Here is a 26,731-nt window from a genome sequence, read left to right as displayed (position 1 = left end):
ATATATGTTTTTCGGTGAAATATATAATGTATTTTGCCATAAACAATACCGTAGTAAAAACAAAAACAAAAGAATATATTTGTTATTGTAGTGCAAAAAAATGTCTCGCTATATATGAAACAAAAATTTGCCCCCCTCAATATTAACCAATCATTAACCAAATGATATAAGTTACTATGAAAAAAAGAATACATGTCAAGTATTCAAAAAACTAGTTCAACAATAATTTTTGGAAAAAAGGAATTCGGTTGCAACGACGTACACGTTATGACACCACTTGTTCAACATTCTCAGATCGAAACATTGTTTAATCTTAAATGACGATATGATTATTGTGTAATAAAATAAATAAATAAAGATAGAAATATTGTCTTATATGTAAGCTACTTTGTCATTGTACAGAAGCATACAATCAAAAACAAATTATTGATCTCCACTTAATGATTAAATATTTTTTGTTTGGGGTAATGACAAACACAAATATTTTCATGAGAGGCGTAGAACAGTCATTGTTTATGTATAACTAATTGTGAAATAAAATTCTAAAAAGGATCTACAACAACAGGAGTTTCATACACAAGCAAAACTTCGAAAATATTTTTTTCTCTTTTTTTTACTTTTCGCTATTGATGTAAAAATTTCAAATCAATCCAAATTTACTGGGAGTATTTTGGCTATACCCTGGTCACAGTTCGTTCCCTGCCAGCCCGGTGCGCAAGTGCACGTGTACGCGTTCAGAAGGTTGATGCACGTGGCGTTGTTTTTACATGGGACAGGTGCGCACTCGTTGATATCTATAAGATAAACACAATTGCTGTAAGGCCTCACAATAGCCGGGGAAGATAATTTACCTGAAAAAACATGTAATAAAAGACTGGCGAAGATGCATTTATTGCATTCCTGATTTAAGAATGTAAGTTTAGCAGCCTTAGAACAATACATAAATTTTAAAAACGGTGAATTCAATTATATTATTTGCGACATAAATATTGATTGTAGTGAAAATGAAATATTATACTTTGTGTCGCAGTGAAAATTTATCTCTCTTTATACCAAACAATCAAACATTTCGCATCAATATGAAACATTCATGTAAAACAGGTAATTACGAACCTTTTAATGTATGCTTCATTTTCAAAAACTAGGTAACACATATATTAAAGCAAATATATGAAATGCAGTGACAACGACGCACACATTATAACACTTTGCTCCCACCATACTTAATATCTAAAACATTTTTGGAATCAACATTACGTATATAATATGGTGTAATAAAACAAAATGAAAAAATAACATGTAATGCGTATGCTTATCTCAAGGCATTTTTGTTATTCATTCCCATAAAGTATACATATACACAGATAAATAATTTGCCTGTGGTGAATTATGGAATATTTATTTACGTCGTGATCATAGAAAACGTCATGAGAGGCGTAGAATGTGTTTTAAGGTCGTTTTTCATTGCCACTCGTTAAATAAAAATTTGATCAAATATATACACCAATAGCAAACAGCATTCTGCATAAAAAAATACAATATACAAACAATAATGTTACTATTCGTAATAGCCATATTTATTACATGACAGAGCATAATACACGCTCAATTTATATCCTACCCTGGTCACAGTTCGTCCCCTTCCATCCCGGTACGCACGTGCAGGAATACGCATTGAGGAGATTGTTACACGAGGCTCCGTTCTTACACGGGGCAGGTGCGCATTCGTTGATATCTGAAACATATTGTCAATCAAAAGCAAAAAGTTTCTTATACAATCTGTACGTTTAAACCAATATCTAAATATAACATTATGTGGAATTCGTCACCCGTGACCTTTGTTTTTGTAGTTGAGAAAAAAATTGAAAATAAAACTTGCTTTTAGGTAACCCCGTTTTTCAAATTAAAATTGTCCTAATCTATGCATATATGCTTAGGCTGTGTTGACAATAAACTAGCCACAGTTTGTTCCCTGCCATCCCAGTTCGCATGTGCACGAGTACACGTTCAAAAGATTGTAACACGTGGCCCCGTCCTTACAACATGTTTTTTTTTTAACCACGAACGGTATTAGATGTTTAATTTATATTTACACGTATTTCATTATGTGGATTTTGTCCATGACATTTAAATGTAGCTAAGCTTAACACTGACACAAAATTATTTTCTCAGAAACTTGATTTTGGCTCTTTCGGTGAACTTTTTTCATCGAATCATATCTTATTATGCTCTTTTGGTTATACCCTGGTCACAAATCGTTCCCTGCCAGCCCGGTGCGCATGTACACGAGTACGCGTCCAGAAGGTCGATGCACCTGGCGTTGTTTTTACATGGGGCAGGTGCGCACTCGTTAATATCTAAAATATAAACAAAATAACCTTCCAATGCTTCACAGCAGGTATAAAAGATAGTGTACTTGCAATTTTATTTAGTGCATATCCGGCGAATATGCATAAGCCCCATACTTTATATGGTTAGTGGACCCTTAAAATATATACGCAACCTTTGACTGCGCTTAAGTGTTCAATAATATTGTTTTCGATAAAAAAATAGAAAACTTTTTGGCATAAAAATATCGCTCTGAAAACAAAATTAAAATAACATATTACATTTTTTTGATGCAGTGAACAAATAGTTAGCTATATATGTATCACAACTATCCCCACCCCCTTAATATTCACCAAACCTTAACGAAAGAAATAAATTACTATGAACAAATGTGAATGCATGATAAGAAATCAAAAACCTATTTGAACAATTGTTTATTGGAAACAAAATAAATCGGTTACAACGCCGCTCACATTATGACACCACTTGTTTTAAAATCAGCACTAACTAAATTTCGCCTATCATCACAAAGATTAGAACGAGGTCCACAATATTGCTCGGTATAACAGAAAATGTTAATTTTGTAATCTTAATGTCGTACAAATTGAATAACATTTCTTATTAATATGCCAAATAAACACATATATAAGGAAAACATATTTAAAGCCATATTAACAAACATGGCCAACATTAAATTAGTTTGATATGTTAATGAGGACACAAAATAAAATAAAAAAGTTAATCTTTGGAAATATTTATATAATGCATATTGTTAAGGAAGATTAAGAAACGTATTAATTCATCTAAGTATTCTATTTTCTCAGAATTTGATGTAAAACAGAGTATTCCTTGTCATTATTGATGTAATAGAAACATATAATATGTTATGAATCTGCTAAATCTATGTTAACTTATACCATTACTCAATTTTCATAATTATTATCATTCGTGTCATAACACTTGTGTATTTTGCATTTGGCTAAAAAGCAATTGTGATGCTTAAGAGCTGATCAATGTTGTTGTCTTTGTTGTTGTTGTTGTTGTTTACCGTTCTCAGATAAAAACGGTGTTTTATCATTACGGCATTGTGATTATAGTGTAATAAAGTAAATAAATAAATACATTATGTCTTATGTGTAAGCTACTCTGTCAATGTTCTAAAGCATACAATAAAAAAAGGTTGATCTCCAGTGAATTATTTAATATTTATTTCACTTTGGGTAATGCCAACACATATTTCCATAAGAGGCGTAGAGCTGTGTTTGCTGTTGTTTTTCTATAACCAAATATGGAATAAAATTCGATAAAAGATCTACACCGACAGCCAAAATATTCTCTATAAGTACTGTTTATTACATATGTGTAACTAACCGTAAAGACCATATTTTGAACAAAACAAATCATAGTATATGATCAAATAACGACGTACCGCTGTCACAGTTTGTTCCCTGCCATCCCGTTAAGCACGTGCAGGAATACGAGTTGAGTAGATTGTTACACGAGGCGCCGTTCTTACACGGGGCAGGTGCGCACTCGTTGATATCTGAAACATATTGTCAAACTTAAGCAACGTACGGTCTATGCAAGTTTATTCTTAAAATGTTTCTATATACCTACATATTCAGTGAAAGATGTGTACATGACCTAAATATTGTGGCATAGCATAGCAAAAGAGAGCAATGTTTATGTGGACGCTTTATTTCCGCCCTTGCTGCAAACTATTTATATCACTTAAAATATTCTAAGCCTGTGTTGTCTATAACCAGTTTACAGTTCGTTCCCTGCCAGCCCGGTGCCCAATTGCACGAGTACGCGTTCAGAAGATTGTTGCACGTGGCTCCGTTCTTACACGGGGCATGTGTGCACTCGTTGATATCTAAAACACGTTGTATTTTTAAAGTCTCAAACGGCCTTTGATGTTTAGTTATATTACAATTCGGCCCTATGCCTTGGTTTTGTACCTACACATAACACCGAAAAGAAAGTTTTCTTTTCGGACTTGCTGAAAACATTTCAAATAAATGGCTATTTTATGGGAGTATTTTGTCTATACCCTGGTCACAGTTCGTTCCCTGCCAGCCTGGGGGCCGTTTCTGGTACAATGCGTATCTTTACGGACGAAAATGTACGTACGTATAAAGTTACGTACGCTTTTCTGAATGCGTAAGTGCGTTTCTATAAACCGAACGTAGCGTAAAACTTAGTTGCTATGTTTGAATAATCTCTAAACAGAAGTCTGGTGATTGCGCGGACCTTATAGAGAACATTTGAAGAAATTCATAAAGTAGATTTAATTTGCTTTCTCGAACAAACTTTCGGTAGACTAAATATTTATACATTTATCCTTAAGAAGTACATTATAAAGAGCAAAATTCTTTCCATTGTTTGCGAAATTGCGACGAAAAAAGGGGTCAAATGTGAAAAAGTTCAATCTGTTGATTCTTTTAAAATTAAGTGTGGCCATTCTTTGTTGTGCTGGATATGCTCTTTGTTAAAACAGAAGAAATGATTCTTACTGAAGCAAATCTTTTACGAATATTAGTCAGATATATTTCAAACTGGAATCGCTGGAGCAAACTGGAAAAAAATGGATGGACAATACTGAAAAGACAGGCATGTGTATTGTAGCTTACACATCTGAATATACAGAAACATAATCAAGGAGTTTCCTGACAGGAATTCAATTTACTGGAGGGTATCTTTGATTATGTTTAGTGCGTCACTGAATTACAAATGGAATGTCCTATAATGAGAAGAACATCAGCAATGGCCTCTGTAAAGAAGGTAGTTGTTTTTTTTAATTTCATTTACTGATCAATGATAATGTACAGTAGTACAGAATGGTTTTAGAAGAATTAACAAACTCTGTAGCTTGTATTCACTTGTCGCACTTCTAGATTATTTTATAACAATCAACATCATGTTTTTACCATGTTTATATTTATACTTGTGTGCCAAATAATAAAAACAACAACAGACTTACTCATAAATTCATTTAAAATGAGAATCTTTTTTCTGTGATAAATTAACATTGTCCATGAATGCTTCTATTAATTTGAGACAATAGGCATTTGCAATTATCATAAAGTATGCTTCTTCACATATATAATTATATTATATTTTTTGTTCAATATTAAAAAAATGCATGGATTGGTAAAATATATGTCAGGGTATGTACCAGTTGTGATTAGTTCTAAATACAAAATTTGAGAAATTGGGATCCATCCTGGGTCATTGGTATGGGTAATTGGTATGACAAGCGGGCACTTGCGTAAACCTGAATCACTTTACATGCTTTACCAACACAATGACTGAAATATTTGTGAAAAAGTTTAGTCACTCATAATATACTTAAACATAATGCCATTCACTAAGGGAAACTAATGCATCAATTTAAATTCATGGACAAGTTAAACACATCTGGCTTAATGTACATATGAACAAAACACAGGAAGAAAGCAAACCATTTTTAAATGTTCCTATTTTTATGAAGTTAAATTTCACTGGTTGAATCATGTCAGGATGACACAATTTATTCTTGCAAGTTCCTAATAATTATGCTATTAAAAAAAATATGTGTCCATATACTTGATATTAAATTTCTATTACATTTAAAAAAAACAGTAAAAATTGTGCTATTCAAATGTTTTTTCATGTGTTTTGGAAAGATACATAATTATGAGAATATGTTAAATCTGTTGTTTTATTCAGTTCAAATCTTTAATAGTTTTTTTTCAATTGATTTTTGAACACATACACTGATACCATACATGTCCGCAAAAAGCTTTTTTTAGTGCAAAACAAACAACTTCTTTTGAATTTATATTGTCTTATAAGTTATGTTTTTAACAAATAACTTAATGTGAATATTATGCATAACTATGGTGTTACCAGTGAAGTAACAAAATGGTATTATTTAAATTATTTGATTGCAATGGTAGTAAATGCTCTACACAACACAAACATTGTCTATTTTATGTTTCTTATTTATTTGTACAAGTTAATGGATTTAAAACATTAGAAAAATATATTTACTTATAATAATAAAGACAGTATACCTTATTCTAATATTTCCCAACAAAAAAAAGGTATATTATAACTGAATGTAAAAAAATTGAGAAAATTTGCAGCATTGCTTTTCACAATATAAGATAAAATAAAGTGGGTTTTGCAATGTTTACAGCATTATTACAGAACTTTAAATGGTATAAATGGACATAACAGTATGTACAAAAAAACAGTAAAGAGTTTAAAGAAATGTGTTCAAAGATATTGGAAAAAAATTGATTGTTGATAGTTTTCTGTCAATCTGTGTGACCACCTATAAAGAAAAAGGTTCTAAATAACTTCTTAGGACATAACAATTTTGTTTTAACATATCAATGAAACTGCATTTAATGTGTCCATATGGTTTATAGGAAACTAAAAAATAATCTTAAAATTAGTAATTAAATAATTCAGACAGTAAAGATTAACAATGACCTTAGTTAAAATTTGACACCTCTTCTTCATGGCAACTTCATTTATAATAATAATATTAAAGATTTTGAATGTTGATATACCATATATAAAACAAAATGAAATGATTTTGTATTGTCCCCATGGTTTGTGTTCTAAAATTTCTTTGTAAAAACCTAAAAACTCAGAAATAATGATTGCAGAGCATTCAGCAACAACAAAGTTTTGCCATCAATATGATATTAATATGATTGATTACCGATGGAATCTGATAATAAACAAGAGCACCGCATATCTGGTGCCACGCTGTGCTGTGAAAGCTTGTCAGAATTTTATATTTTTGCAGAGGTTACAGTGACATTGACCTATAACCTAGTGACCCAAAATTGGTGTGGCGTTTAGAACTCATCAAAGTGCATCTACATATGAAGTTTCAAAGTTGAAGGTGGAAGCACTTTGATTTTAGAGCCAAATGTTAAGGTTTTAGCACATTGCCTACAGCGGAAGGGCAGACGTTGGACAACTAGCTGGCTATGACAATAGCTCGGGTTTTCTCTCTCCGAAAACAGCCTCGCTAAAAATACAGCTTTGAGCATCTTACAACTGTAACTTACCAAAAACAAACCTGATTGGTTTAAAAGTCATAGTGTTTTGACAGTTTTTGTATAAAATGACATATTTGGTACAATTCAATACATGTTTTCAGTAAATTTACTTCAACAGTGAAAACTTTTCAAATCTACTTTAAAATAAGCAATTATTAATATTCAGATAACTTAAGTTTAAGTTGTCACAATAACCATTGCGCAAAGTTAGCTAAGTGTGTGAGCCTTGACCTTTACTTCCAGTTAATAATTGCAGCGCTTTAACAACTGAAGCTTGATTGGTCATTGTTGGCCCCGTACTACTTAAAAGTACCCGGGGTACTCTTAAGTACACTTCAATGTACCCTGGGTACAGAGTTTTATTCCTGCCTAAAATCTGATGTTATCAAACGCACTTCCGAATACGAAACAAAATCCTCTTTGAACAAAACCTAACTCAATATGCTTTTTTGAGTTCGAGTTTCGATAATATCATCGCGGAGGCCATTTCACAGAATGTAAACAGAAACATTTTTAATTTGAAAATAGAGCCAACAACATCAGATTTAGCCTTAGTATTCCTGGGTATGTTTAAATATGTTTTCTGTACCCAGGGTATATTGTAGCATACATAAGAGTACCCAGGGAACTTTCAAGTAGTACCAGAGCTGACAAAGACCAATCTAACTCAACTTAGCTAACATGTCGACAGGTTGTATCTCACAGTCTCTGCAGTATATTTTATTTTACGCAGTTTTGACAAAATGATATATGCATGATATTATTTCCAAAGAAATGGATCTTGATGCAGAACTTCTGCTTAAACTGTAAATGTGCCAAATTCAACAATCAAGTGACAACCGTATACACATTTATAAGAAGCGCTGTTGACATATCAATTAAAATTGTATACAGTAATCTACGTTTTTGTAAATAGTTGCATTTATATTATACTGCTGGTATTAAGTAATTAAACTTGATGTTGAAATTAAAATAATAAATCGCGAAGTCCTCAAATACAAATTATACTGTGCTGTTACGAAGGGAATACAATCACATAGTTCAATGAACAATACTTTGTTAAGTTATATTCCCTTATATTTGAATCTACAACGTTGTAATATCTTGCAGTTTATTTCCGCCAGCTTTTTGTATTCATCGTATAAAAGAGCTGCATTTAGATCCTTGAAATTCAACACATTTCTTTTCAATCCTTTCAACTTATTGTGAATGCCTACGCATCAATGCACATAATAAGACCATTATGTTACAATTCAATACATTATGTATTCATAACATTGGATTGGCAAATCGCTTGAATCGCAGTTTTACCTTTAGCCAGTTTATATGTTTGTGTTTTATTATTGATCCAAATCGCAAGTTAAGGTAGATCGGGAGAAATTGAAAATCGTATTAGCAGTGAAACAAGAGGTAAGATTTACGCTCTTATATAAATATTAGTAAGGTATTATGTATATCTAACTTATATTCATGGATTAGAATATACTGTTCACTTTATTAAAATCTTAAATGCATATCGGAACTATTATGGCAATGCAACAAAACGCGGGTTAATTTGCAATTGTTTTTATTTATATTTAATAAATTAAATATTGACTCTTGTTGATACGAAACATTATTTAATAATATGTAACAGTAACGTGATTCACGCTAGATTTCTATATAGTCAACATATTTCGAAGCCTGACATGTACGCTTAATCTTAATTCGTACTCTATAGTCGTGTTTATTAAGGCTAATACGATTTTGGTTTATAAATATGTGTGCTATTAAAACTGTGTAAATACGCAGCGTTATTTCACAACTTAAGGAAAATATACAGCGCGTCGTCTGCTAGTGGTTTTCTAATATCTTGGTCACGTGAGCGAAGCGATCGCTTATTCACGCTGGTAATGCGAATACTTCGATGGCAAACCGATGGCAATAGACTTATCCCGGAATCAATTCTATCACTCAGCAAACGTCACATTCGTTGAGTTCAACTTGGCGTCTTATGTAGGATAAAGCCTTGTTTAAAACGAAAGTTAATTGAATTTTCAAAAGGAAAATCGAACAAATCATAACAACAATCGATTCGAACATGTAAAATTTTCTCTTTTAGCAAAACTCCAATCCACAATCGTACACAATAGATCCTGCACAATCAACGCAGGATTTCCGTTACAGTATCTTCCCATGCCCTACCAAGATCTTAATATAGATAAAGGTTTAAATTAACTAAAATGATGTTGCGCTCGTAGATTTCGTAGTCTACGTTCGGTTCTCCGAAATATCGGTGCATACGCCGCCATATTTACGCTAAATTACTGAGTTACGTGAGCCTTTAAGCACCCGTAACTTTACGTGCAAAAATACGGTAAACGTAACTGTACGCAGTTTATAGAAACGCTACTAACTGAACGTTTTGCACTTACGCATGATTTTTGAACGTACGTGGTTTTAAGAAACGGTCCCCTGGTGCGCAAGTGCACAAGTACGCGTTCAGAAGGTTGTTGCACGTAGCGTTGTTTTTACATGGGAAGGCTTCGCATTCGTTGATACCAGTCGCGATATTTTAATCAATATATACTAAAAATTATAAAAAATACGGTATTTTAGAACTTTTCTTTTTTCGTAATTCGTGGTTGACGGTCCCTTTAAGACCGGCAAAGATGCGTTAAAGGGGCCTTTTCACAGATTGTGGCATGCATTGAAGCTTGTCATTAAATGCTTTAAATTAATAAATTTAAAAATCGGACCTAAAATCTCAAGTAAAAATAAAAGAAGTCAATTAAAAAAAAATACAAAAAAAACGCAACTGGGTACGAACCACTGACCCCTGGAGTCCTAGAGTAAAAAAGCTTAGACCACTCGATCATCCGTGCTCATGTTATGAGCGGATGTTGTTTTTTTACTTATATAAGCAATCCTCGTAGTTTCCCAAAATATAACGACAACAACAGAACTTTCAAAATTATTCAATCGTTTCGAGTTGCAACGCGTTATAGTTTTCAGGTTTTCAAATCGTTAAAAGATGCATATTATGGATATTTTAGAGCAGGGTAAATGTTCAGTTTTACTATTTCCTTACAAATATCATAACTAAAACTTTAATAGCATTCCCGATTTTTTAAATGTAAGTTGTCCCTTTAGCAGCCTTAGAACACACTATATATTATACGGGCAAAAGCCCGCGAAGCGGGCGTTGACCGTTCATACATATGGGAATTTAGACATAAAATTACATAAGAATACCACATATGGATGCGTCTCAAAAAAATTTGACACGCGACATATATTTTCGCGATGCTATTTATGACCTTGAACAAAGCAAAAACACTTTGACATATGCTAAATCCCATGTAAATACATACCTCAGGTAAAGTTATATCAATGACATCATAATTGTGTAGCGAATCGCACTAAATATTCTCGCATTATTTGTTTTTCTTCGCAACCTTTCCAGAATTAAGTCATTACTCAATTATCTCCCCTGAATGCTCTCCTTCAGAGGGAATAGCCGTAGACTGGTTCACTACATATAGTGCCAGTCTTTACCAAACACAGTTTAGGGGAACATAACCCGTCTTTAATATATTGCCGAATCTCAGATTTCTGTCGAATTTATTTGCGTTGATCTTTTCGATATCTTAATTGTTATTATTATCCTGACAAATCACAAACGCTTGTTAAAAAAAAATTATGGTTTAAAACATTATAGTTGGCATCTCTATTCTTCCAGTATTCTCGCGGTATTTCAATAACGACACCCTACTGTTTATTTGTCAGAAGTTGTGACGCATTTTCCATTCGCTCTCAGAAAGAAGTTTTACGTGTTATCATGAGCAATATTTTGGTAAGTTGTCGTTGTTATCCACCAGAAACACATTTATTCACAAAATTGAAAGATATTCCGATCTAACTTTTTAGTCTTTTAGCTTTAATTTTTAACGTATTCACACCTCGTCTGCTCGCACTTTACCGATATCCCGAAAGGTTACATATCACTATAATTAGTTTAGGCCTAAAACCACAAAATCCGATACCGTTGGATTTTCGTACCACAATCTTACGTAAAGTCTTCCAGACTCGAAATCAACAAAAAACAAGACATTTATAAATTGTCTGCATTTTTGATCAAATTTTAAGATATTTGTTGATTTTCCGTTTTTAGAAGCTGTTCTGCCAAGGCAAGAGCTGGGCATCATACAAGCCATTCTATCCAGCAAAACTGACAGTTTTGGTTTACAGAAATCAACAAAGGAGGGATTCCTGAACTATCAAAATTTCGAAGCTATACACACAGTTATTTAATATCTGTGGTGATTTTTATTGGTTCTGTTTGTTTACTTGGATGGAACAGGTGTGAACTTTTATAGAACTTTGAAAAGTCTATATATGTCTATCTATAAACAAAAATCAGCTATGGTATAATAAGATGAGATGTGCAAACAATGTCAAAGGGTTGTTAAATTAACAATTTGAAGGCAATTATGCTGAAAACATATGAAAGTTCCCATGCACATTTTGTCTGTATATCGACAAGTGTCTGCCGATCATTGTCAAACTAGTAATACAAAACTTACCACAAGTATGTAAAAGCACAAGTACCTGTGATCATTTTTTAGTAAGATAGTGTAATTCTAAACAGTAGCAAATAGGTTGTTTTGTAAATGCATAATGCAATTAATATGATTTCCGTTCTATTGTGTAATTAATAAATTGGTTGTTACTTGGTAATCCATGATAAATGTTTTTATGGCTAGTACAAAACCAGCAATGTTAATTTTGTAAAAGGTAATACAATAACACCGCTTTGTAATTTCATATACGTAAATATTCTTGAAATGTAGGTTGATGATGTTTTAGTTTTACTTATTTTGTAACTATTATTTTATGTGCAAATAAATGATGTGAAGTGTTTTGTATCTCCACACAATACCAAATACCTTTTTATATAATGTACTGTGTTATGTGTTATTTGAATGTTTAAATAAAAAATATGGATGATATAACATGATGCATTCTAATATTTGCATTCAAATTGTAACTATAGAGCTAAGTGTATGCAGTTTAGACTGTGATTTTAGAATTGCTACAAAATGGCTAGTTTTTTAGTGGCGACAAAATTTAAACTATTCAAGTCTGCGAAAGAAAATTAGAAACCTGCAAGATACCTGTATTTATTAAATATTCTAATTGCGAAACAAGTATGTTGTTATGCTGTTACACATAATTATACATTGATAATAAATAAGAAGACAATTAGTGGTGTTAACGTTTCCCAACAGTAGAAATCATTCTTCGGATGAAGTCAGTGATATACAGACGAAAGCTCCAGGTATGGCTTTCAATACGTAGTGTGTGTTATTTGACAGTCATTTGACAGTCTAAACCTTCTTGGATTAAAAAAAAATCCTGTAAAATTTGTCAATCAAAATTGATTTGACACATCACATGATTTTGATTATGTTAAATCAGTGTACTGTATGCTTAATGCAACTGCTTTAGCAAGCTGTCAAGTTGAATTGAGACATTTGATGAAACAAACTGTTTCCTGGGTAGGACCAGTACTTAGTGTCTATATGACGTACCATGACGTCGAAAGTCTACAAGACCTCCTAGGTAGAACGAGAAATGTACTTCGACGTACACTTTCCACCGAACATTGAGTATTATCCAATCAGAAGACACCTTACATCTGTTGCTTTTAGAGATATTTGACATTGAACATTATTATTATTTATACCGAATTATGCGACTATCGACCGCTTACTCATAGATATTGTGCGTATTTATTCAACATTATTATTATTATGATTTATACCAAATTATGCGACTATCGACCGCTAACTCATAGATATTGTGCGTGTTTATTGACCTGGCGTGGCGGAATTAACCTCTGACTTATGCAAGTTATGGTTATTACAAAATAGGACCAACGGTGAGGTTATAATACATTATTTATCCCGTTAATGCTTGGTTACCGTTGGGAATTTCCTACACAGTAATGCGCTGGACGGTCGTGATACTCGGCCCCGCATGATCAATAAATACTCACAATACGCTGAATAATTTTAATTTTGAAAAGGTTACAATTGAATCTTCTTCAAATTTGTATATAATCTATTTCAATGCATTAAATACTTGAAACTTCTATGTGTTGTTTTTTTGCCATTCTGATATTTTTATTCATTTTGTCCTCAATTAAAAAAGAGATTTTAAACATTTATTATGAATAAATCTGAAGGAAAATCCGCTCAGCCTCAAGAGACTAGTGTTTTGATTGGCTGTTCAGAAAATGTGTACATAGAAGTACAAACATGTATGTCGAAGTACAAATTGTACTTTGACGTACAAATATATACTTGGAAGTGTATTTTATATTTATGTCGACGTACAATTATTGTACTTCGACGTACATTTCTCTTTTTAACTTGTAGGTCTTCTTGACTTTTAACCCAAATGGTACGCCATAGTATGTCGTTAGGGTTATCTAAAGAATGCTCCCACTTAAGGAATCAATACAGAGACCTCCCAGTGACTAAGCCAGTTAGCAGACACCCCATCCACTATACCACAGACACCGAACCAGCTATAAATTCCTGTGGCTAGAAAAAAATATAAAAAAATAAGATGCTAGATCTTTAAGCTTGGAACATGTAACTTGTTTTAAGATTGATTTTGTTTGATGCATTACTTAATTATTGCAACAATTATAATATTATTAACACAACGATGTCCATATATTTATTAAAAATGCATGGTTACCAAAAAAACTTATAAAGCTTTTGCCCGTAAATTAGGTAGCACCTATTATCATATTATTTTAGTGTGAATTTGATATTATCACATGCTATACCCTGTTTCTTATGTAATATAGCCATTTCGAATATTTTAATCTTACACATGTGTAATATACTTTTTAAGCATTTTCATCGGCTTATTTTTAGATTGGTTACCTCCCCTTATCTTTCGCTACTCTCTATATATTATAGTCAACGGAGTCAACGGTTATATTCAACGGGGGACCAGTTAAGCTTATTTTCGTTCGATTGACCAATCACATTTTGTTATTTTGCTGAAATGACGTTGCAACGTCAAATGACGTCACGAAATGTAAACAACATTCGGGATTTATTATTATGTTTGCGTAAATATCTATTTAATTTGCTCATTAAAAAGCATGTGATAAAAAAAGATCTGACACTCGTTGTCATATCATACCATATTTTATTAAACTCGTCCAGGATATTCGTCAGTAAGCTCGCCAAAGGCTCGCTTACTTACAAAATTCCTGAACTCGTTTAATAAAATATGGTATGATATGACAACTCGTGCCAGATCCTATATATATAATTTGCGACATAAATATAAATCGTAGTAAAAAAAAGATATATTTTGTTTCTTAGTGCAAATAGAGTATTTTGGCTATACCCTGGTCACAGTTCGTTCCCTGCCAGCCCGGTGCGCAAGTGCACGAGTACGCGTTCAGAAGGTTATTGCACGTGGCGTTGTTTTTACATGGGACGGTCGCGCATTCGTTGATATCTAAAAGATAAACATTAACGGCCTCAAAATAGGCGGAAAAGATAATTTACCTGATAAACCATGTTGTTAAAGACTAACGAAGATGCATTAATTGCATTCCTGATTTTAGAATGTAAGTTGTCCCTTTAGAAGCCTTACAACACAATATCAGTTTTAAAAAGGGTGAATTATATAATATTATTTGCGACATAAATATTGATCGTTGTGAAAATAAAATATTATACTTTGTGTTGTAGTGAACATTGATCTCTCTCTATACCAAACAAATCACACTTTCTTATCAATATGAAACGTAAATGTACTACAGGTAATTACGAACCTTTTTGTACTACAGGTAATTATGAACCTTTTTATGTATGCTTAATTTTCAAAAACCAGGTAACACATTTTTAAAGCGAATACATGAAATGCAGTTACGACGACGCACACATTATAACACTTTGCTCCCAAAATACTTATATAAACATTTTTTGGAACCGCCAACTCGAAGACGTATTTCTTATGGTGTAATAAAACAAAATGAAAAAAATTACATGTAATGTGTTAGCTAATCTCGCGGCATTGTTATTATTTCCATAAAGCATACATATACACAGATACGTGATATGTCTGTGGTGAACTATGAAATATTTATTTCAGTCGTGGTCATAGAAAAAAGTCATGAGAGGCGAAGAACGTGTTTCAATGTCGTTTTTACTTGACTCTCGTTAAATGAAAATGTGATCAAATATGTACACCAATTATTATAATAATAGCAAACAACATTCTGTTTAAAAAATACAATATACAAACAAATTTGTTACTATTCGTAATAGCCATAATTTGTACACGACAGAGCATAATACACGCTCAATTTATGTCCTACCCTGGTCACAGTTCGTTCCCTGCCAGCCCGGTACGCACGTGCAGGAATACGCGTTGTGGAGATTTTTACACGTGGCTCCATTCTTACACGGGGCAGGTGCGCATTCGTTGATATCTAAAACATATTGTCAATCTAAATCATAAATAGTCTTATACAATCGATACGTTTAAATATGTTTCTAAATAAAACATTATGTGGAATTGGTTACCCATGACATTTGTTTTTGAATTGAGCAAAGCATCGGAAATGGAGCTTGCTTTAAGGTAATTTCTGTTGTTTTCAATGCTAAAATCTTTGCAAATAAGCTTATGCTTTGTTGGCATCAAACTAGCCACATGTTGTTCCCTGCCAGCCCGGTACGCATGTGCAGGAATACGCGTCCATAAGGTTGTGAAACGTGGCCCCGTCCTTAAAAGGGACAGGTGAGCATTCGTTGATATCTGAAACATGTTTTCTGTTAAGAACCACGAAATGTCCTTGATGTTTAATTTCTATATACATTCAAAACTGAGAACAGCGGTCAGTCAATTGAAATGGTCAAAGTGACCGTTGTCGAAGAGTGACCGCTATTCTCGGATCACCAATTTTTAAATGGTTGCTCAGTTGGTAGTATTGCCACGTCAATACCCCACATAGTGTAAAACCAAGGCTCATTGCCGATAACTAGGCCTAAGCATAATAACATAAATAATATCTATAAAATATAATACATAATAATGTCTCATACATTAAGTTTGTAACAGTTTTCAAACTGAATCTATGACTTTATCAACGATAGAATTGTTGTTTACCCATGCATCTCGTTCATTCAGTAAATCCGAGAGTTCGTATAATTTTTCCAGACCAGACGCTCACTAATCAATGTATCGCCTTCTTATAACAACACTCGCCAGCTAAGTATTGTTTAAACACCTTATCAGCGATAAATATCTATTGATTGTGTCATACGTTCATGCTTATCCGTTATTAATGCAGCCGATAATTGCTTCTAATATATATTTTTATTGTTACGTGCACCTGTTTTGTTTGTGTTCTTAATTTTCGCGACTCAAAACGACTGACGCGTGGCCGTTGTTTTCAGTTCAAACATGACTATAGGAGTGAAATATAGCGGTCTTTGGCCGTTACTGACAATTTGCCGTTATTTTCAAGGATTTTCCTCGCGGGGGGGGGGGGGGGGGGGGGGTGGAATCCAAACTGACCGTTGTCTGCAATTGACTGTTATTTTCAAGTTACCGTTAGGTTAGTTTTGACCGTATAGCATAATGTGGATTTTATCCATGACCTTTATTATATAGCAAAGCATAAAACCGAAACAAAATTCTTTTTTCAGACAAAACTTTATTTTGGCTCTTGCGGTAAACATTTTTCATCGAGTCATATCTTTTTGGGCTCTTTTGGTTATACCCTGGTCACAGTTCGTTCCCTGCAAGGCAGGTGCGCATGTACACGAGTACGCGTTCAGAAGGTCGATGCACGTGGCATTGTTTTTACATGGGGCAGGAGCGCACACATTGATATCTAAATTATAAACAAAATAACCTTCCAATGCTTCACAGCAGGTATGGAAGATAATGTTCTTGCCATTTTATTTAGTTTTATGTCCGGCGAATATGCATAAGCCCCATAATTTATTTTGTTACTGGGCCGTTAAAGGGATCTTTTTACGTTTTGGTACATTGATACAATCATTTTTCAAATCTTTGTTGCAGTTATTATGTTTGTAAGGAAGCAGTAATACTGAACATTTACCATAATCTAAAATATCCATTATTTTATTTTGTGACACTACGAGGATTGCTTATATTAAGTATAAAATACACACATTATAGTATGAGCACGGATGTTCGAGTGGTATAAACGATAGACTTTTACTCCAGGAGACAGTGGTTTGAGCCCAGTTGAGGGTTACTGTTTTTCTTTCTTTAATTTATTTATGTTGTTTTACTAGAGCTTTTTAGATACAATGTTAACATTTTTCAATATAAACCAAATCTTCTGTGAAAAGGCCACTTTGAAATAAACGCAGCTTAAGAACACGCTTAAGTGTTCAATTTTATGTTTTTCGATTAAATGTAGAATACTATTTGCAATAAAAAATATCGCTTTGAAAACAAAGATAATATAACAGACGATATTTTTTGTTGCAGTGAAAAAAATGTTTGCTATATATATATCACAACAATCCCCACCCCATTAATATTCACCAAACCTTATAGAATACAATAAGTTACTATGAAAAAATGTGAATGCATCATAAGCAATCAAAAACCTTATTGAACAATTGTTCTTTGGATAAAAAATTATATCGGTTACAACGACTCTCACATTATTACACCACTTGTTTAAAAAAAATAGCACTAACTAAAATTCCGCCTATCATCGCATAGATTAGAAATAGAACGAGGTCGATACCACAATATTGTTTATTATAACAGAAAATGTAAATTTTGTAATCTTACTGTCGTAGAAAGTGAATACCATTTCTTATTAATATGCCCAATATACAAAGATATAAAAAAACATATTTAAAGCCACATTACCGAACATTGCAAACATTAAATTAGGTTTATATGATTATGAGCACACAAAAGAAAAAAGAAAACGTTTATCTTTCGAAATATTTATATAATGATTAAGAAGATTAAGAAACAGATTGATTCATCTAAGTATACTATTTTTTCAGAATTTTATGTAAAACAGAGTATTCCTTATCTCAATAATGTATAAACAACTGTCATTATCAATGTTTAAGAAACATATAATATGTTATGAATCAGCTAAATCTTTGTTAACTTATACCATTACTTAACGTTCATAATAATTATCATCCGTGTCATAACACTTGTGTATTTTGCATTTGGCTAAAAAGCAATTGTAATGCTTAAGAGCTTATAAATGTTGTTGGGGTTGTTGTTTACCGTTCTCAGATAAAAACGGTGTTTTATCATTATGGCATTATGATTATAGTGTAATAAAATAAGTCGATAAATCAATACATCAATAAATCAATCAATCAATCAATCAATAAAAAATAAATAAATAATAAATGAATGAATGAATGAATACATAAATAAATAAAATAAATACATAAATAAACAAATAAATACATAAATACATAAATAAATAAATACTTATGTGCAAGCTACTCTATCATTGTCCTAAAGCATACAATAAAAAAGGTTGATCTCCAGTGAATTATTTAATATTTATTTCACTTTGGGTAATGCCAACACATATTTTCGTAAGAGGCGTGGAGCAGTGTTGCTGTTTTTTTCTATGACCAATTATGGAATAAAATTCGATAAAATATCTACTTCGACAGCCAAAATATTCTCTATAAGTACTGTTTATTATATATGTGTAACTAACCTTAAAGACCATATTTTGAACAAAACAAATCATAATATATGATCAAATAAAGACGTACCGTTGTCACAGTTTGTTCCCTGCCATCCCGTTATGCACGTGCAGGAATACGAGTTGAGTAGATTGTTACACGTGGCTCCGTTATTACACGGGGCAGGTGCGCACTCGTTGATATCTGAAACATATTGTCAAACTTAAGCAACGTACGGTCTATGCAAGTTTATTCTTAAAATGTTTCTATATACCTACATATTCTGTGAAATATGTGTACATGACCTAAATATTGTGGCTTAGCATAGCAAAAGAGAGAATTGTTTATGTGGACGCTTTATTTCCGCCCTTGCTGCAAACTATTCATACCACTTAAAATATTCTGAGCCTGTGTTTGCTTTACCTAGTTCACAGTTCGTTCCCTGCCAGCCCGGTGCGCAAGTACACGAGTACGCGTTCACAAGATTGTTGCAAGTGGCTCCGTTCTTACAAGGGGCATGTGTGCACTCGTTGATATCTAAACACGTTGTATTTTTAAAGTCTCAAACGGTCTTTGATGTTTAATTATAATACAATAAATTCCTTTCAAAATGTTTCAAAATATAATATTATGTGGAAAATCCGGCACAATGCATTGGTTTTGTACCTATGCATAACTCCGAAAAGAAAGTTTTATTATCGGACTTGCTGAAAACATTTCAAATCAATGAATATTTTATGGGAATATTTTGTTTATACCCTGGTCACAGTTCGTTCCCTGCCAGCCCGGTGCGCATGTACACGAGTATGCATTCAGAAGGTTGTTACACGTGGCGTTGTTTTTACACGGGAAGGTTGCGCACTCATTGATATCTAAAAGATAAACAAAACGTGTCTGAATGGCATAAACGATAGGCAGATAATATAATTTACCTGAAATACCATGTAATTTAAGACCGGCGAAGATGCGTTAACAGCATTCCCGACTTTTTAAATGTAAGTTGTCTCTTTAGCAGCCTTAGAACACACTTCATATTATAGTTTAGGGTAAATTATATAATATAATTTGCGACATAACTTTTAATCGTAGTGAAAATAAAAGATTATACTTTGTTTCTTAGTGCAAATATGTACATACATACACACAGATAAATGATTTATCTGTGGTGAATTATGGAATATTTATTTCAGTCATGGTTATGGAAACAAATCATTAGAGGCGTAGAATGTGTTTCAAGGTCATTTTTCATTGCCAATCGTTAAATAAAAATTTGATCAAATAGCAAAATACATTCTGTACGAAAAATACAGTATAAAAACATATTTGTTACTATTCGCAATAGCAATCATTTTTACATGACAGACCATAATACACGCTCAATTTATGTCCTACCCTGGTCACAGTTCGTTCCCTGCCAGCCCAGAACGCACGTGCAGGAATACGCGTTGTGGAGGTTGCTACACGTGGCTCCGTTCTCACACGGGGCAGGTGCGCATTCATTGACATCTGAAACACATTGTCAATCTAAAGCAACGGAAAGACTTGAAGTATAAGCTGGTATACAATCTTTACGTTTAAATGAGTTTTTAAATATACAATTATGTGGAATTGGGATAGTTAAACATAGCATCGATAATAAATCTTTTTTTTTTGTAACGTCTAGTTTTCACCATGCTAAAAGGAAAAACACTGTTCATATCTATGCACATTGTTGAGGCTATGATTGCTATACTCTGGTCACAGTTGGTTCCTTGCCAGCCCGGTTCGCATGTGCACGAGTACGCGTTCAGAAGGTCGTTGCACGTTGCGCCGTTTTTACACGGAGCAGGTACGCATTCGTTGATTTCTAAAAGATTAACAAAATAACATATAAATGCATCAACAATATGTGGAGAAGATAATTTACATGACACATACTTTAGTTAAGTAACGCGGAGATACATTAACCCTACACGCGTTGTTTTTTTTCTTGTAAAAAGGCCCCTTAAGCAATAAGCAGCCTCATAGCACGCTTATGTGTTAAATTATATGTTTGACGATGAAATATAAAATAGTATTGGCGATACTAAAATTATCGAATTGAAAATAAAATTAAAGTTTTATTTCATGGAAAACTGATATTCAATATATAAAACAAAACGGAGTCTTTTCCGATCAATATAAACATGTATTACCAGTGGCAATGACTTACTGTGAAACTATGTAAATGATTATAACATATACTGTGTACAAACTAACTTTTGGATAACATTTAATTTAGTTACAACGGCGCACACATTATAGAAGCACTTGCCTACAATTCTCATTGAAAGAAGTAGGATCAATATTACGCCAACATTAAAGTGTAATAACATACATGAAAAAAAAATTGTTAAGTGTTTTTTAGTAACTCTCGTGTACTTTTATTCCATTCGGTCAATGTCCTTAACCATTCCATATAACAAAAACGTTTTTCATCGTTGAATGACGGAATATTTATTTCCTAGAAAGGCGTAACAGTATGTGTTGTTGGTTTCAATAACCATTGATTAAATAAAATTCTAGCAAAGATCTACACCAATAGCAAAAAATATCCTCTATTACAGTGTATTATAAATTAACTTTATAATATTAGACGAGAATTTGTTCATTTTGTTCGCCCCATACGAGTCGAGCCTCGCCAATAAAGCTCGAAACTCGCCTTATACGAGAAAAAGTCGGCCGATATGGATAAAACACGGCCAATACGGAAAAAGGTCGGCCAATACGAGATTCAGCCAATCAGAAACGAGGAAAAACTCGGCCTTATATGAGAATCTAAAATTTCGACAATTTTGGACGCCATTTTGAAGTTGTATGCTTAGTTTTGGTGCAAACGTTTAAATCGTTAAAATATAATATTGCAGTTTACTTAAAGCACTCAGCCCCTTATATATTAAGCGTCTATGTTCTGCTCCCTTTTTCGACCATAAAAATAGTGCAGTTTAACCACAACAGTAAGGTTCAGTATCTGAGCATTTGTACATAAATAACAACAGCGACAATGAACGCCGAAAACAAAACTAATTGAAATCATGGAGGATTTATAATAACAAATGCAATTCCTAATGGCAATAAGTAAGTTTTCAATCCTTATTGTCTTTCTAAGTTATATTAAAAACAACGGTAGTGGATTCGGCGTGGCTGGAATGTTATTCAGGTAAATTTTGCATAATTTCGCGACCTGTCAACATTTGTTTCCTCTTGCAACATTATTCAATTTTCGTTTTAAATTAACAAGATATCTCTAAAAAGGTATTTTGGTGTACACAACATTTTCAAAGCATTTTAAGCATTTTGCATTGGAATATAAAAAGGTAAAAAGTTGTATAGAACAGAAATTCTGCTATTTTTCAAAACTTCATACTTTATTTAATAGCAAAAACCTGTAATTCAAAAGTGAAATTCAAGCCTTTCTTGCTGAATAATATTATAAAGTTAATTAATAAAATTGTCATAAATTAGTTGACATCATATTGGCTTTGTTATTGAGCTTCAGACAGCCGTATTGTCCTTCGGCCTGTGGCCTCAGGCCAATACGGCTGTCTTCAGCTCAATAACAAAGCCAATATGAATTCAACTAATTAATAACATTATATTACAAATGTGTAACCAGCCGATATGACCATATTGTTCACAAAACAAACGATAGTTAAAGCCTACATTATATCCTACCCTGGTCACAGTTCGTTCCCTGCCAGCCCGGTGAGCATGTACACGAGTACGCGTTCAGAAGATTGTTGCACGTTGCGCTGTTTTTACACGGAGCGGTAGAGCATTCGTTAATATCTAAAACATAAACAACATAACCTAACAGTGCTTCAAAAATGGTTATAGAATATAATGTTCTTGTTATATCATGTAGTTATGTCCTGAAAATATGGATTAACCCCATACTTTTGTAAGAGGGCCCTTAAATTATAAGCAGCCTAAAAAAACACAATAAAGTGTTAAATTATATGTTGTTGTTTTTATAGATAAATCGCGATTGTTAAATTGACCAGAGATAAAAAAAAAAGACTATATGTGTTATTGCAGTGAAAATAGATCTCTCTCACTGCTATATTAAACACACTATGTTCCGTCAATATTACACCTTCATTTCCTAGTGGCATTTACGTACTTGTACAAACGTATATGTATGTTAAATATATATAAAAAAAACTTTTGAAATCCATGTAATTCATATACAACGACGCCCATATAATAATAAAACAACGTTTCGACGCATTTAACAACCATACTTATCTAAAATCATTTTTGAAATAGGTTGATGAATTTGGTTTAATAGAACACAATAAAAAATACGTTCTTTTATTAGCTACTCTCGCGAAATTTAATTCAATTCAGACATTGTGGTTAACCATACAAAGACAAATGAGTGTGTGTTAGATTAATGATTTATTTATCTCGTGGTTAGAGAAACAAACTTTTTTGAGAGGCGTAGAACAGTGTTTGTTGTTGTTGTCTTTCTTACCATTCGTGAACTCATATTCCATTAAAATAATCTACACCATAAGCAAAAATGAACTTTATTCTAATTATAGTGTATTACAAATGGTAACTATTACTTATGACAAGATTGTGCATTAAGCAAATATTCGTTCAAATAATATCATACCTTGTTCACAGTTCGTTCCCTGCCAGCCAGGTGCGCATGTGCAGGAATACGCGTTCAGAAGATTGCTACACGTGGCGCCGTTCTTACACGGGGGAGGGTGCGCACTCGTTGATATCTAAAACAGATTGTATACTTTAAGCTACGAACAGTCTTTGATTTTTAGTTCTCATTCTACTGATACTTTTTATTATGTCAATTGTTACTACATAATGATCAATATGGGGCCCATGACGTGTTTTGTCGCTTATGTAAGAATCGAAAATAATTTTTAACCTAACCATCACCACAGAAACGCATGTTTAACAAAACTGTGAAATGCGTGTCTTTACCGGTGCGCAAAAAAATGCCATTTGTAATCCTCACATTCAAAATAGTTTCAATTTTTAAAGTGACCTTTTCACGTTTCCGGTAATTTGACAAAATAAAAGAAAATATTTCCGATGTGCAAATGTTTGTTGTAGTTGTGATATTTGCGAGGAAACTGTAATACTGAACAGCGGGAGTATAAAGTGTAAGCGCACATTGCGTTTGGTTTGTAAATCACACATTATCAATAAGCATGTAAACTGCTGTCGCTGGCAGTTTTCTAGGTTATTATAAATCTTCTGTGTTTTTTACTTATTGCCATTATAATGTGCCTAGTGTGGCAGTCTGTACGATATAGAATTAATGGTTAAATATTCTTGCATTCTTAACACAAAATCTGGTTTCGAAGAGCACGTGAAAAATGCTGTTAACAATGCATACAATGTATCCATTTAATGTTAGTTACAATGCTCTAGTTGACATAAATGAGAACCTTAAATAAAAATTAAAAATTAATGGAATCGTGGATTACTTCATAAAATTTCGATGATTTTTTAAATGTTTATTTAAATGTACAAATTCCAGAGTTTGATGAAAAAACATAAGTAAATAATAGAGAAAATATTAAAATGTAAGCGTTACGTTAGAAGTGCCATTAAGTGTATATGAGATTACTTGAAAAACTGTTAAACAGTGGTCGATCTTTGGTATTAGCGTTGCACAACGCGATACAATTGTTTATAAATGACTGTGCAAAACAACTGATATAATAACAATACAAATCTAGTTGAGCGGACTTATTACCTCTGCACACGCGTTTGCACGAATATCGAATCATGTAGTCGCTGCACTGCATCGGTTTGTTTTCAGCCTTTAAACACACGGATCCATTCTGTATGGGGCACATAAAAAGTGCACCGTAGGCGGGGGAGTTGCCTTCTTTTGTTAGACAAGTAACCGTTTCGTTTCGTCCACAGAAGACATATTTTTCTCGAGCGCAACACGACTAACAAGTGAAAATTCACTCATATGTTATATTTTATAGAGGCGACAAAACGTTCAATATTATTCAATGGATATATTCTTCACCCATGTGAGTTGCTTACGAGTGACTTTAAAACGTACATCAGATGGTATAAACGATCCCGTCTACATGGATGCATTGAACACAATACAAAATAGTCTAGGATTTAAAAAAAGGTATATCACAAGCTTTGCTTGTTATGCAAATGGAGAAGATGTTAATATATCATAAAAATTATTGCGTAAAAAAGGCAGTTTCGTAATTTCAAACTAGAATTTTCGTCAGTTAACTCACACTTAAGACGTTAAAGCATTGACCATCATTAAGCAAATTGTTTATGTAACCTAATTATAACATGATATTTATAAAGCTTATGACATAAATATTCAAATAAAATGTGGTAATGTTTCTCTACATTACTTTTGAATATTGAACAAAGCCGACCTGCAACATTTTAAGTTTCAAAAGCGTCCAACTTTTTAACTTTACGCATTTTGTTTAGAAAGAAACACATCTTGTTATTTGAGCATTCTCACATTGAGAGACTGTTTGTCCTTGAATTGTTTTTCGGCGTTAGCTGTATACGCCAGCTTTTCACCTTAGCCTGACCTTTGTTAGCGTCCAATAGAATTCAAATAAAACTTTCCGCGGCCAAGTACAGATGAATACACTTCATTGACTGCATTGGCTGATTTGAGAATACGACCAGAACTGTGGAAACATGTCCGCGTCTTTGTAACACTGTTTTACTGCGTGTTCAGCATGAAACAATTTTATATCTAATGAAAAGGCTTAATAGATAGAACAGTTTTACACTCAATCTCGACATCAATACAGTTTGTGCGTCCACCTTTTATTTTCAGAAGATTTTCAGCGCGAGAACTTTTGCACTTAAAGGCTATGTTCTCATATTTAGTACTAACTTCCATATTCCTGTCAACATGTTAACATGTTAAAGTATAGAGAGCAGTGGAAGCGAAGACTCACTTTAATGCATTGCATTTCAACTCGCCAGGTATATCGGGTCAATTTGCGGCCACTGTGTGTGAATGTCAGAGTTTACATACAGGCCATCGCTGCGTCTCTACCCTATGTGCTGATCGGAGTTCGCGGCCAGGAAAATAATCGTTACATAATAAAGTCGCTATAGCGTGAACTAGGTGAACTGGAATTTTCTTTAGACCAGACAGATGTTAAATGAAGATATCCAGCGATATCATATGGTATGTCAATAATAGATTCTTAATGTGTTTTACAACAATACCATGATAAATATTATTTTTTTATTAATTTAACATGAATTATGCCATCATATTGACTAATGAATTAAGCATGAGCGCAATCATTCTCGATACTGTTAATAATCGAATCAAATAGCAACGCCAGACAAACCACTAAAACAGGTTTGTTCGAAGAACGCGCGTATAAATATTTAAAATATGTACGGATACTTCGCGTGTGGCCGATTGACTCATATGTTTTAATTTCACTTCCATTCTTCTTTTGGTTTTCTGTTTTGTATCTATACGTTTATGACCAGCAATATGTAATAATGTAAAATAAGCCGCGAAAACTCCGCGTATCATCCCGTACTGCGTTTGCTGCAGCTAAGAACTGCACAGAAAAAGACATTCGC

At 33.1% G+C, this 26,731-nt stretch overlaps 1 protein-coding gene across 1 annotated transcript in view; it reads right to left on the bottom strand.

Annotated features, from left to right (window-relative positions):
* The window catches only part of LOC127855878 (fibropellin-1-like), a 68,725-nt gene that overhangs the window by 27,585 nt on the left and 14,409 nt on the right, over positions 1-26,731 (bottom strand). The window contains exons 13-26 of the mRNA XM_052391771.1: positions 23,766-23,880; positions 22,820-22,933; positions 20,859-20,972; positions 20,519-20,632; positions 19,885-19,998; positions 19,217-19,330; positions 17,194-17,307; positions 15,787-15,900; positions 14,808-14,921; positions 4,100-4,204; positions 3,758-3,871; positions 2,244-2,357; positions 1,622-1,735; positions 681-794 (exon numbers count right to left, since the gene is read on the bottom strand). Of these exons, the coding sequence (XP_052247731.1) occupies positions 681-794; positions 1,622-1,735; positions 2,244-2,357; positions 3,758-3,871; positions 4,100-4,204; positions 14,808-14,921; positions 15,787-15,900; positions 17,194-17,307; positions 19,217-19,330; positions 19,885-19,998; positions 20,519-20,632; positions 20,859-20,972; positions 22,820-22,933; positions 23,766-23,880 (1,588 nt within the window). The remainder of the gene's footprint in view (positions 1-680; positions 795-1,621; positions 1,736-2,243; positions 2,358-3,757; positions 3,872-4,099; positions 4,205-14,807; positions 14,922-15,786; positions 15,901-17,193; positions 17,308-19,216; positions 19,331-19,884; positions 19,999-20,518; positions 20,633-20,858; positions 20,973-22,819; positions 22,934-23,765; positions 23,881-26,731) is intronic.

This window comes from Dreissena polymorpha, chromosome 13 (assembly GCF_020536995.1).
Source record: "Dreissena polymorpha isolate Duluth1 chromosome 13, UMN_Dpol_1.0, whole genome shotgun sequence".
NCBI lineage: Eukaryota > Metazoa > Mollusca > Bivalvia > Myida > Dreissenidae > Dreissena > Dreissena polymorpha.
The sequence above is the reverse complement of the archived record's forward strand: the minus strand, read 5'-3'. Positions and strand labels throughout refer to the sequence as shown.